The sequence below is a fragment of the Trachypithecus francoisi genome, unplaced genomic scaffold (genome assembly GCF_009764315.1).
Source record: "Trachypithecus francoisi isolate TF-2019V2 unplaced genomic scaffold, Tfra_2.0 Lachesis_group4, whole genome shotgun sequence".
Lineage (NCBI taxonomy): Eukaryota > Metazoa > Chordata > Mammalia > Primates > Cercopithecidae > Trachypithecus > Trachypithecus francoisi.
The window spans coordinates 38,449,659-38,464,405 of record NW_022681469.1 but is presented as its reverse complement, the minus strand read 5'-3'; the positions used below and the strand labels follow the sequence as shown (position 1 = coordinate 38,464,405).

Sequence of the window (14,747 nt, the reverse complement as noted above, 5' to 3'; positions counted from 1 at the left end):
AAACTTTTCTCTAACTTCCATATTATTTGCTGATACTTTGCCATGCCAGAAGTTGTATGTCCTAAAAGGGTCAGGGGTAAGAGACTGAAAGGAATACGTTTCTTTTTACCAGCAGATGGCTTTCTTTTAACCTCCCAATTACATAATCAGCGCTGCCAAGATTGTCATACTGAGAGGGTCAGAAGTAAAATGATTTTCTAAAATATCTTTGTGAAATAATTTCCCTCAATTACCTGCTGGAACCAAAGAGACAATCACAAGTCATAAAGGCTAGTATTCAACAGGCATTTATTGTGGTGCTCCACAAGACCAATTAAACCAATTAACTCCTATGGAATTGTAGTTGGGTCAAAGAAAAGCCATGATTGAAATTGAGATGGGAAGTTATTTTTCTAACACAGTGCATGACTTAGCATAAATGGATAGTCTGTCTCTAAAGCAACTTCTTTTTTGTCCCTAAGCCCAGAACTACTTCTACAGTAGTGTTTTCTACCATATGTAGGCTTCCCATTACATGATGAGAAATATATGTCATTTTATTTTGCTGGAGAGTATTTTTGGTTAATGTATATGTTTCCTTAATAAAGGAAAACAGTATCACCCAATGCTGCTGCTGAATGCTTAGAGAATGAAGGGAGGGAGCGGGGAGGAGTCAGGAATCTGGAGTAGAAAGGCAATGAATGTTCCAGGAGACTAAAAAGACTAAGACTGAAATTTCAACAATAATCCCTTTTTGGAAACAAATATATAAATTGCTTATTTCTGAATTATTAGGCTAATTCTGAGTCGTTTCCAAGTGTCCTTGTCACTTGCTATTGTTACTGAGTCTGGTCTGAAATCTTGAAACTGCCGCCCAGCTTTTGAAGTTAATAATTTTCTACCTTCCAACTTCATTCTCTACTATTGTGTCAGTATTTTGACTGATCTAAACATTATGTTTCCAACAAAGAATGAAATTTGTCTAATTTTCTCATCATTTATAAATATGATCTTTGTACAAAGTATATTATTTTAACCTGGAGTCAGCATACAGGAAGAATAAATTTAGGAAGGAAGGGAGGAAGGGTGGTGTTAAAGACAGATGATATCTTAATGCGATTTTGAGAGCTTCAAACATCTCAGTGCTACTCTCAAATGATACATGTGAAAGGCATCTTGGTACAATAACTTTGGAGGGAAATTTGGTAAGACTTAACAAAAGACACACACACACACACACACACACACACACATGCACTCTCTTTGGTCCAGGAATAATTTTGCTTTCAGAAATATGTCTTGTAGATAAGCTCATCATCATATTCAAAGCAAGCAGCATTGCTTATAGTTGCCAAAGATGCTTTAAAAATTAATTGGTAGTTGGCCTGGTAAATAAATACTTCTTTGTTTATACCGTGGTGTATTATACATTCATAGAAAATGAGATGGATCTTTACATGTATATATGGAAGGAGTTCCAAGATGTAATTTAAAAGCACAACTAAATGCAGAAGAGTGTGAGGAGTATTCTCTGGAGTAAAAATGTATGTGTATATACATGTGAATATATATACTTGCTCTTTTATGCTTAGAAAATTTCTCACAGGATTCTCTAGAAATATTACCAATGATTGATTCTGAAGCCTAGTAGTGGGATGGCTCCAGGGTCACAGACAGTTGTTTGCATGCACTTCTGTAGTATTAAAAATTTTGTCATATGTATATATTTATTTTTCATTTAAAAATCTAGATAATTTTAAAATTTTTATTAAAAAGAGCATTCCAGGTCTTGAGACTAAAGATAGTATTTTTCAGGATTGTTTAGAAGGGAAAAAGAAGAAATTTTGTGAGTTAAGCTTACACGAAACTTATCTAAGCCATCCCAGTCTCTGTTTTACATACACTTGCTAGCTACATGTAATACAAATAGAATGATCACCAAAATAGTGATCTCCAGGAAGGGAAAACAGGACTCTTTCCATAACAGTCTAAATATGCATCAATAACAGCAATTAGAAAGTAGAATGGAATATCAGAAATCTGGCTACACAGCCAGATGCCTAGTACTTTCACTTTAGGGATCTCACTGTAACTTAGAGGAACAATTGGACTGGTCACCTAAACCCTCTACATTGAAGGATATTATCTACAGACACACACACAAAAAAGCTTTAAAAATGAAAAACGATGTTTAAATCTCTCTGGTTAGGCTCACTATGTTCTTCATTTCAGCCAATCCAAGAGTGAAATACAAATCAGATGCGCATACAGTTGTGTGGACCCGTGCTGGTAGACAAAGTAGATAAATTCAGAGTTGGTTTTGTTTGTTTGTTTTTGTTTGTTTGTTTGTTTAGAGAGAGAGTCCATGTTGTTTGGTATGGATCTACCTTGACTAACTTAAAGGATAATTGCAAAAATACAATTTTATATTGGAGGATGCAGATATAGATGAACAGTGGTTCTTATTAAAAAAAAAAGAAAAGGAAGGAAGGCAATCGGTTCTTGGTATTTAATTACTAATTTTTCAAGGACATTAGTTTAAGCAAAAAGGATTTGGCAGCTGGTTTCCTGAGCTACCGGTCTTCATTTCATTAAGTTACTCAGATAGGGACAAATGAAAATATACGTAAAGTAATACTGCTATTTTCTTTTGACACAATTGAAAGAAACAATAATGAAATAACTTGATCTTACTGTAAAGACTTAATTATAATTTTTAAAGGCATAAGCCAGCTCCAAGGGAGTTCATTGATTTTACTGATAAATATTAACTGAAATAAAGCACTTAAAAAGGTAGAGAGGTAATTTTCAATAGTTGCATTTGAAAAGCTGGCTTACTTTTAAAAATATGTAGGCTGACAATAGGATTATACAAGAGTTCGTTCACTGTTTTAAGGAAACAGTTCATAAATGTTAACGGAATATTTATTTTTCTTCTCCTGTAGAAAGCTAGACTGGCCAGGATCCGGGCAGCCAAGAGTGGAAGTGCAAATGCTTACATGCAGAGCAAACGGAATGGTTTACTCAGTAATCAGCTGCAGGTACGATCAAGCACATCTCTTTTTTTAATGTTCAATTTATTGATTTGAGATTGATTTAGTTCTACTTCCATATAATTTTATTGTGGCTAATTATGACGATGGCTATCCAAACAACAAAAGTGTTTTTTTGTTTGTTTTTTTTTTATATATAACTTCACCCTATACATCCTCGTTGGCTCTAGAAGGTTAGAAAGTGCACTATGAAATACTGCCAGTGAATCATGATGACTATTCATCATTAGGCAATGTTTCTACACTGTCTCTTATTAACATGGTAAAGGTTAAAAAAAAATACTCAATAATTCAAATGCCTAATTCTTTTTTTTATTTCAAATTTATCTTCCTTATCATTCAACTGGATCAAGGGTTGAGGTGGGTGGCTAACATGATGTCTTTTACTTCATAACGAAGAGGGAACAACATTCAACGTTAGGAAGATCATATGGCATAAACTACAATTTGAGACAATTTATTTTTACCCCAGAATTTTCCTTTAATATTTAGGATTCCAATCTTTACTTACAAAATAGTTTTTATTTACGTGCGCATGATCACGGTTTCAAAATTTGCTAAGCACTAGGTTAAATTTGATCATCAAAACATAACAGCTTCCCATCTTACAAACATAGTTGGTAGTTGAATGAGTAAAAGAGATTTAAAATTTCAATTCAAAGAGGCATGTCGAAAAGACCAGACCATTCATTTGATGAAATTGTAAATGCCGATCATCCAACTTAACAGGAACTGCACATTTGTTCCTTTCTAGTAAAAAAAAATAAAATGTTGCCAGTTAATAGAGCAGATCTCTCTGTGGAAATGGGTAGCTGAGGTTTGAGTTGTTTGCAAATAAAATAGAAAGCTCTTCTGTCTTCTCTTTGTTAACAGTCCTCAGAGGATGAGCAGGCTTTTGTTAGCAAATCCGGCTCCAGCTTTGAAACCCAGCACCACCACCTGCTTCACTGCCTGGAAAAAACCACGGTAAGGAGACAGTATGACTGCCTTCCTCTGCTGTCCGACAGTAATTCCATTTGCTTTTGTGCATACTGCATGCTTCCGAGTGTGATTTCACTCTCTGCATTACTGGACAACATGCTAAAAAACAAACAAACCAAAACCTCACAATATTTGAAATTATTTTGAAAGACTGTAATGACATTTCAACTTGGAAAGTATTTTAGAAACTTATTTAGAATGTTTTATTCTTAGCCGCTATCTTAACTCTAGTCTAAGAAGTCGGTTAATACAGATGAAGAGTGGTCTTCCAATAGTAAATCCTACACAATATCATTTTTTGTGATTCTTAAAATGCTGATTAGACAGAAAGAAAATTACTGGTGCTCGAGGATCCCTAACATCTAGATCAAGAGAATAGCAACAGCCATAACAAGAAACAGAGAACAATGGAATATAAGCATGTGTTTCATTCACAACCGCAATGAATAGAGATAGATAATAGAAACTATTCTCATTAGAAAAATGACTCATGTAATTACCGGTACGCCCCTGGGTGCTAAGGAGTGAATCTGTATTTCTCCACTTACAAGCTCTCATTTGGACCTCCTCATTGGCAAATCTACCAATTTCTTAGCCAGTTTGTAAATAGGAGTCACAGTCTATGATGATGACAGGGCAGAACAAAATCTTCACCATATTTGGATTGTGTCATCTTACTCACTCTCGAATGACACATGATTTGTAATCTCAGTTCCAAAGTATTGCCTGTCCATGTACTTATTTACCAATAGAGTCATTCATGCCTACTATGTGCCCAAGAGCAAGCCAGATCCAAGAAACACCATGAAATGAGTTGTGGCCTCTGCTGCCATTAGCCTCCATTATAAAACAAAACCCCAGACAGCGCTGTTACTGGAAAAGAGCAGCGAACATGGAAAGCAACAATGGTGCCACTGGTCAAGGGAGCAAAGAGGGCAGAGCCATGAGGGGACAGGTCAGGCAAGGCTTCCTGGAGGAACTTGAGTGGAGACCTGCAGGGTGACTAGGAGTTAGCTAGGCAGAGCAATGAAGGGGCTAACAGGTGATATAAGTACCTCAAGAAGGAAAGAACTCAGCCAAGGAGGAAGTGAAAGAATTTGAGGGTGGTCAGAAGGAGAGAGTGTAGCATGGCAGAAGAGGAGGTGAAGGGAAAGGCAGTGTCCAGGTAATGTTCGGCTTTACAGGCATGTGGACAATTTTGATCTTCAGCTCATGGAAATTATTTAAGTGTTTTAAACAAGGTAGTAACATGATTATACTTGCATTTTTAAATAAAGATATGGACAGGTCTATAACCTAGTAGGATAAATTTGAAAGTTAAATGATACATTAATAATAAAATGTTGGCCGGGCACAGTGGCTCACGCCTGTCATCCCAGCACTTTGGGAGGCCGAAGTGGGAAGGTCAGTTGAGGTCAGGAGTTCAAGGCCAGCCTGACCAACATAGTGGTCAGGCTAAAAATACATAGTGGTCTACTAAAAATACAAAAAATTAGCCAGACGTGGTGGCGGGACCCTGTATTCCCAGCTACTCAGGAGGCTGAGGCAGGAGAATTGCTTGAACCCGGGAGGCGGAGGTTGCAGTGAGCTGAAATAGTATCACTGCACTCCAGCCTGGACAACAAGAGCCAGACTCTGTCTCAATAAATAAATAAAGAAATATATAAGTAAAATATTTTTATTCTTATCTTTTTTGTTCCCTGTATTTTCCTTTTTTGAGGTCTTTTTTTTTAAATCAAAAACCATTTAACACCAACTAATATAAATTGTGCTACCTACAAAAGTACATAGTAACTAATAACAGAATGACTCCCACACTTTCAATCACTGATGAGATAAATTAGAATCTCATGCATTATAACTTAGGTATGTGAAACCATGCATTGTAAGAGAAGAAAACAGATTGTGAATATTTTGTGCACCATTTTTTCTTTGAAATTTAATATTTGACATGAAATTCTGTCTTATCTGATTATTTTATTCTCTAGACTTCAAAGAATAGAATGTTAAATTTCATTTATTTCAAAATGCTTGTCTCAGCAAAGAAATGACAAAACGAGTAGCTAAAACATAATCTCTTTCTTATTAGCCAGTGTCTTGCTTCAATTGTTTTACTAATATTTTAGGATGAGAGGTGGCTAAGTGGAATTTAGTATGTGCAAACCTTCCATTATAAGACTATCCCCACCCACGCAAAGAAAAACAAAGTAGTAATTGAGGTCATTCTCAAGTAGTTCAGACCAAAAATGTTTTCCTGTATATTTCTGAGGTGAAATTCTTGCACAGGCATTTCAGGAGTTTTTTGTTAAACATTTTAAAAGCAAAATTGATACCATGTTTCTACAAAATATGATATGTGAAATGATGCCTATTACTATTTGCTACTGGGCTAAAAGTTAAGAAATAGCGATGGAAAAACCCCAAATGCAAACAGAGATCATGAGTACAGCCAGTGATGCCAGTGATGTATCACAAAGATTACAAAAAAGGCCACAAAATTTCAATGCTAATCCCTTCTGTGTCAAACACAAAGTGACACATTCACAGCAGACAATTATATTTTATTTATGTAACTAATAAGTCATATTTTTCTGCACTGGGTATTTTTGGAGGAACATATAAATAAATGGATAGTGTCTTGGGGTCTCATTTTCTCATTTAGGAATGTTTTCAATCCCAAGTGAAAATATTTACTAATATATAACAGACATTCTAACTTGGGGCATCCTATTAAAATAATCTATTTTCCATAATTTCAACCTGCTTTAAAAAATAAAGTCAGTGAGAATTTATAACTTCCCTGTGGGTTTTATCTGTATTCATTTTTTAGGTTTTTTTTTGTCTTAGCTTATACCTTCCAGATTTTATGTTTAAATAAATAAATGATATTTCAAGATAAAGTTAGTCTATAAAGGGACACTAAATCAGCCTACAGATGTCAATCTCTAGGTTTAACTACAAAGATATTTCCACATAAATGCCAAAAATAAGTGGTTTTGATGTCAATCTTTATGAGAATGGTTTTATTTAACCATTGTATCAAGTCTAACTATACTTGCGCATATTTGAGCTTTAAAAATAAAGCTATGTATTTCGTTTTTTAAAATGTGCTTCTCTGTTTCTTCATTTACTTACAACTGTGGAACAGAATCACGAGTTTGTGGACGAACAAGTCTTTGAAGAAAGCTGCATGGAAGTTGCAACTGTTAATCGTCCTTCAAGTCACAGTCCCTCATTGTCTTCACAACAAGGAGTCACCAGCACCTGCTGTTCACGACGACACAAAAAAACTTTTCGCATCCCAAATGCCAACGTATCAGGAAGCCATCGAGGTAGTGTACAAGAACTCAGCACGATTCAGATCAGATGTGTGGAGAGAACGCCTCTATCTAACAGGTACCTGAGATTAATCTGTGTTGTCTACACACCTGTGCTGGTTCCCAGGGTGTGTCTCCTGCACTCATGTTGTCACCTATGTGGCATCTAAATTTCTAGCTCCTATGGTTCAGGAAGAGACAAAACTGGTAGTGTAACAAGTAGGAAAATGGTTCTACTTGCATATCCATTAAGGGTTAAAAGTAGCAATTATATCAGTATTCAAAGAGTCAAAAGAAGAAAACATGATTCGGTGCACACGAATGTGTTTTTCTCTCTTCTGCTCCACAACCTTTTCTTATTTGGGCAAGGACTTTTATACTCAGGATTCTCTTATATATTCAATAGCCTGAAATGATGGTGGACACTACTAAAAGAGTCAAATGAAATTGAGATCAACATGGCTAAAAGTTATTTAACAGCACGTAAAAATATACAAACACACTCTCTGTAGCAGTAAAAATGAAAACTTTGCCTACACAAATCATTTATATCAATATATAATTTTGATCAGAAAGATATTTTTGGCCATATCAAACACAAAGTCAACATAATACAAAAAATAAGTGAAGTACTAAAATTGTTTGCCTCTGGTTAGTTCATGAACAAGTTAAGTAAAATTTCCGTATTGATATTTTTCCTTTGCTTTTCCTTATTCACTATCTTTACCACAAATGTGTAAAAAGAAAAAGTAGTACACTTAAAAACAATATATGTCATCAAAATATCAGTTTCTGCCAAAATAATTTTATTCTGTTTTCAGATTGAATAGCATATGTTTTTAGCATTAGAGTTTGTAAATTCAGTCCCCTTCTTTGTTGGCATTCAAAAGTCTTTGTTGAAATCTAGATGAGATTCTGAATTCAGGTGATGCTGATTTACATAAATTGGATGTCTCTGGGACTAGAAAATTAAACTTAGGAGCCATAAGACTTCTATCTTAAAGATATTTTAGCTTTGCAGTCTTATATCCTTTATAAAAGGAAGTCAACAACGGAAAAGTATCGAGCAAGAAAATCTTAGGACATAAACATCTTAATTATGTTTTCCATGAAAATAAAATAATTAGGTTCAAGCTTCTGTGTATATCCTTCTCTCTCATTTCCCTTTTATCCCCTTCCCCATATAGAGTATACAATTCATCCAAGAATACCATTTGGGAAAACCTTAAAGTATTAGATAGTAATAGATAAATTTTTTGATTTTTATAATATGTGGTCATCATTAAGTTGAGAGATTTGAGGGCATTATACATCCCAAAAAGACATGAAAATAGAAATATTCTGTGGTCAAAAAAATTAAGAAATCAATGTGATATGCCTCTTTCATAGTGGTTTCTCAAACCTCTTAGAGGTCCTGTCTTAAATAAAACTACTTTGTTCAGCCCAGGCTATCCAAATCTTACTTGATGCTCTTTCTTTCTTACATTTTTTAATAATACATTTAGTTTGATAAATACTTGATGGAACCGAGTGAAACTGTCTTTTAGAAATTTATTTAATGTCCCATCCTGGCTAATACGGTGAAACCCCGTCTCTACTAAAAATACAAAAACTAGCCGGGCGAGGTGGTGGGCGCCTGTAGTCCCAGCTGCTTGGGAGGCTGAGGCAGGAGAATGGCAGAAACCCAGGAGGCGGAGCTTGCAGTGAGCTGAGATCTGGCCACTGTACTCCAGTCCGGGCGACAGAGCGAGACTCAAAAAAAAAGAAATTTATTTAATGTTAATTACTGACTATATTCATCTTGAACATAGATTAAGATTTGGGGTTTGATATTTTTAATTATAATAACTTTCCTTAGACAATTAAAATGTTTTTATAAGCATTACAACACATATTCCTCAGTTGTATGAAAAAAATTTAACTAAACAACTTACTTTCTTAAATATTTTTTTTCTATCAGCCGATCCAGTTTAAATGCCAAAATGGAAGAGTGTGTTAAACTAAACTGTGAACAACCTTATGTGACTACAGCAATAATAAGCATCCCAACACCTCCAGTAACCACACCAGAAGGAGACGATAGGCCAGAATCTCCTGAGTACTCAGGAGGAAATATTGTCAGAGTTTCTGCTTTGTAAGACAATTGGAATAAGGTTTAAGAGAATTTGAGTCCTGGCTGTGAAAAGAATCTCAACGTAGAAGAAAGAAGAAACAAAATATTCTGCAGATTAAGGCAGCAAAGCAAGAAGGTTGGAAATGAAACAGAAACAAAGCTTCCAATCTTAAGGATGTGAGTAAAACCACCAAATGGCATTTCTAGACAGTTTGACCCGTTATACAGAGTAATATTCTGTGGCCCTTTGACTTTGTGAATGAGCACAATGAAATGCCGCCTATTGATGCTTCTTATGATCAGAACTCTTTTTTAATAAAATTAATAAAATAAATCTTTGAACATAATGTTCCAGTTGAATGCAAAACAAAAAAAATATGGAAAACATTTTGATAAAATTTTTTCCTGTTAAAACCATGAACATTGGCTATGATGAAGATTATTACGTATGAAAAAAAAACCACAACACATTTGTATTGACTGAAGGAAACCATCATAATGCATGCTAGAATTCTTTGAAGCAGTGATCTCAGTTTCTTTATGTTGTCTTCAGAATAGGCATGATAAACTATAATTGTAGAAAGGGGTAATTTCTGTGCACTTACAACAAGCTGAGTGTTCATGTTCCATGGTGGGCTGTGCAAATAAACTCCTTTTAGAACTGCAGTATTTCTCATGGGGATACTCATTAGTAAATCTAAAGTGTTCAGATAGTTCAGTATTAATTATCGTTTAACTTTGCACCTAGATACTGTTACAACTGCAATAATTCATTGTACAACTGTTGTATCAGGAATCAGGATTTTTCTGTTGTTGTACTTTCCAGATCTTTATAGATACGGTAGAGCCACATTCGCAGAAAAACTTCTGGTGTGGCCAGGTTTTAGGTAACTTTTTAATCCAAAACTATTGTGCCATAAATGTTTTTCAGTAATATTCTTTGGTCCACTGTATACCTGTGACACAGTGCATTATCTGTTCTTGTATTTCTATAGCACCTTTCTGTTGGGTTTATCATCATCAACAAGACTAATGTTTACTGTAGTTCAAGTGACTTTCCTACTTTTGTATTTCAAAAAAAAAAAATTATCTTGTAAGTAGATTGTCATCAATCCCCTTGTCAAAAATGAGAAAAAAAAGGAGTTGACCCATGTAAATTATCACTAATGTCTTTGTTGTTTATGGAAAAGCCCAGATACTGGATCTATCACTATGTATTTTATGAAAAGAATTGACTGGGACTAATATCACAGGATCGGTCATCTCAGAGTCTTACTTGATGTATTATTTATTTTGCCTCAGATCTTGAATACATTTTGAGAATAACTAATGTGGATTGAAATGTAGAGATCAACTAGAGTGCTTTATTGAGCAATATTTGATGAAAGCATGCTTTCTACGCCATTCAGGAAGGCAGCACAAATTTATCTCAGAAAAGTTCCTGTGTATTGCGAGGTACAATTTTCTCCAATAAATCAGGAGGACAGGAGTTTGATGATACAAAGTTGATCTCTGTACATTTAAGTGAAAAGTTTTGATAACTTTTCACCCTTAAAATATTTCAGCAGACATGTCTGCACGTGACAGTGTAAAAAAGTTTAAAGTCAAATGCAAAGTTTTTATTCATTCCAAGCCACCACTGTAAGGAATAAAGCTTAGCTTCTGTACATGGAAAGAGTTAATAATTATTCCTCTATTAGAGATGAGATTTGTAAATGCTTATCATATTTTGTCATAAAAAGAGATTAATCCAACCATTTTCAAGTAAAGCCAGAAATCCTTGCTTCCCATTTCTAGAATAGCTTCTAGAACAGTGCTATGCACATATTAGATCTTAATAAACATTTGCTGACTGAAAGATAAACTCAACTATCTCTTGGGAAGAACTGGCTTTATTCCTAGTACATCTTTTAAAAAGTTACTAATATTCCAGCAGTACAAATATTAACAATTATATTAACACCTGCCTCGTGTCACTTTGTGCTTCTAGAGCATTGTCTAGTGAAACTTATCTGATGGCATTTATTGAAAACTTTCTAAAAAGTAGACTAAGGAAACCATAATCAGAATTACTATGTCTTTTGATTCCCAATAAGAAGTTCTATTTTCATGTTCTTAATATTACATAAAAGAAAATGCAGTTAGGTTATTTCAATTGACAATTCTGCCTTCTCTTTTGATTTATCACTTATCCAAAATTATTAATTTTATTAGGCTTTTGGAAAAGAAAAAAACCTTTTTGATGTTTTAGGTGATTTAAAAATATACTGTGTTGGTGGTGAATGACTATTGATGACTGTTAAGTGCATCTGTATTGTAAGTGAAATGTAATTATTTCTGTGTACCATATGGAGTAACTAAGGTCATTGTTTTTGACAATTTTGTTTGAAATTCATATATCTTATTTCAAAGGATAGCATAATATCTGCATTATGCTGGAAAAAAATAGACCTTTGGAGAATACTTAAATAAAACATGTGCATGCTTGAACAGGACAGAATGTTGACTGTTGACCTATTTTGTTAGATTTCATTCCTTTCCAGGAATTAGGATATGCCACATCCATAATACACATGTGGGAGTACCCTGTAAGACATACAACTCAAAGGACACAACAATTGAAAGTAATGCTTAAGTCTCATCTGAATGGGTGGAGACAGTAGCTTTTGCCAGTAATGGGAATTAAGGCAGAGACTGTAACAGAAAAGATAGTATCAATTAAGGAAAGCCAGTCCCTGAACCTTATATACTTCTTAAACACCACTACTTGCATTAAGCAGAGAAGCTCAGGGGTAATTGTTTTGGTCAGAACTTAACTAAATTCTTAATCAAAGGCTTTATTCTATCTAGGAAAGCAGGGTGATTTATTTGTCTAGCTATTTGTGTGTATGTATGTGTATATGTAGATATAAATTTATTCATACACATATACATAGATTTTCATTCATTTTTAATATGCAACCACTAATGGTTTCTCCTTAATATCCTGGAAAGGATAAAAAGCAAGCAAATGTTAAGAGTTTATAGAAGAAGGAAAAAGACAAAGGAAATTATTTAGCAGAAAGACTGATTTTAACTGGTGATATATATGATCCTCTTGGTGGATAGTCTCTATCTTTTCTTGTTAATTATTTTCATTTATAGCCTTTGATTTATTAGGTGTCAATTTTGCATTAAAAAGTTCAACACGCCTCCCTATTCCTTCAACTTAGTCCCAATGTTGGCTTAGAAATAGTCTCTGGGGAGCTATAATATGTCTGCCAGTAACATTGCTCAAAAGAATAAAAAAGGGTTCTTGACATTAAATTGATGACTCCTCAGAGTTTCATAAGAAAGGCATCTTCTCTTCCCTACAGTCTCATTAAGGTGTTTGTTTTATTAACTCACTGGTACAAGAATGGTTATTACTCTCCACTGTGTAAACATCTGAATTTTCAACACAATTGTGTAGGCACACAGTATTTTTTTAATGAAGGTTTAAATTTTATCTATGAAGGTTTAAATCGTATCTACTTCAGCTGGTTTTATTAGGAGAGTAAAATATTCTTTACAGAGTTTGATCTTTTACTTCTAAGGAATTACTAGTTTTGAACAGCGACTTTGCTTAAGATTATTTTAAAATACAATTATTACAAAATATTTTTTGTTGAAAATAATATTAAATACATAGCATACCTTTAATCTTTCAATTTACTGCCTGCCCTGCCTTTTTTCTCCTTTATCTTCAAGCATTAATTATTATTGTAGCAGATTATTCTTTGCCTTTCCCTAATTACTTTTTTCTCTAGCTTTTCTATGGAAATCCTTTAGGTCATATAACTATATTCATTCTACATATAATCCAATTTATTGAATACAGATGATGGGCCAGACGTGATGGAGAAATACAGATTAAGGAACCAGATCAAATCCTTTTGAAGGAATTATCTAGTGGAAAATATTTCAACTCTCTTCTTTACACTACTGTTCACAATCTTACACTTCAAATCTTCACCTTTCCATTTTGACAGTAACTCTTCTACTTCAGTCTCCTGAAGACATCTCTCCAACAGTGGTTACATAAAGATACTATTCTTCAAGGTGCTTTCTAAAATATTTTCATCACGTCATTAAAACCTTCTTTCAGTAGGTAATAGTTCTGTCTCTATGGGGGCTGGCAGGCAGGGCAAATGAATTCCTACCTGCCCAGAGAAAGAACAGGAAACAATAAAGGTAAAACAAAGCCCAAAGGAAGAAGAGCTTCATGTTTACGCATCATGTTAAAGTTAAAAGAAAAAACTTTCTCAAGTATCCACTCTACCTTTTCAACTATAATTTCAGAGAATGTGAAGAACGCTATTAAAATAGTTTTGCAGGAGGACTAATACACAATGCTTCTGTGAATCTGAACACCACACCTCAAATTGTATTATCTGATGAATCCTATTGAAACATCTGTGTAATTGGGACAACAGAAAGGTAAGTCTGTAATAAAGGGCACTCACTAATAAGGTGGGCCTAGTTGGTTCACATCAATTCCAAAGCAAGAGGATGGTTGAAGAAGGGTATTGAATGAGTAGATAACAAGTATTTGGAGAGAGATTTGGAGGAACCCTGGAAGACAAGAGTAGGATATTGGCAAGGGCTACAAGATGGTAGGGTCCTCCTTGGGCTTTGACTCTAACTGAAAATACAGACTTTTGACCTGGCGCAGTGGCTCGTGCCTGTAATCCTAGCATTTTGGGAGGCTGAGGTGGGTGGATCACTTGAAGTCAGGAGTCCAAGACCAGCCTCACCAACTGGTGAAACCCAATCTCTACTTAAAAAAAAAAAAAAAAAAGTAGCCAGGTGTCCTGGCGCATGCCTGTAATCTCAGCTACTCAGGAGTCTGATCTGAGGCAAGAGAATTGCTTGAACTTGGGAGGTGGAGGTTCAACGAGCTGAGATTGCATCACTGCATTCCAGCCTGGGTGACAGAGGGAGACCCCGTCTTAAAAAAAATAAAAGGAAAAACCAGGATTTTAAAGTTCAGTTTAGATCAATTTAATTCCTTGGTTAGAGCTACATATTTCAGCACCAAAAGTTCTCTTAACCTATTACCAGTTTTTAATAGTCATACATCAATATTGCTCAGACATCTCCTACACTGCCTGCAAAATGAAGAACAGAACCCTAAAATTAACAGAATAAGCTATTTATCTGAGACATGTGAAAAGGAGTTGAAAGAGCCAAGGCTGAGTGGACATTGAATTGGATAGAGAGGTTTGTTAAATTTCCCAGAGACACCTTCTTGGAGAGGCAGAATATTTCATTACAGAGGATATA

The 14,747-nt window shown here is 34.7% G+C and overlaps 1 protein-coding gene across 1 annotated transcript in view; it reads left to right on the top strand.

The window, feature by feature from the left end:
- Window positions 1-11,958, top strand: part of KCND2 (potassium voltage-gated channel subfamily D member 2) — a 488,618-nt gene extending 476,660 nt beyond the window's left edge. The window contains exons 3-6 of the mRNA XM_033192916.1: window positions 2,925-3,020; window positions 3,906-3,998; window positions 7,162-7,409; window positions 9,291-11,958. Coding sequence (XP_033048807.1) covers window positions 2,925-3,020; window positions 3,906-3,998; window positions 7,162-7,409; window positions 9,291-9,468 — 615 coding nt within the window. The 3' untranslated portion in view covers window positions 9,469-11,958. The remainder of the gene's footprint in view (window positions 1-2,924; window positions 3,021-3,905; window positions 3,999-7,161; window positions 7,410-9,290) is intronic.
- Window positions 11,959-14,747: the final 2,789 nt, after the last annotated feature.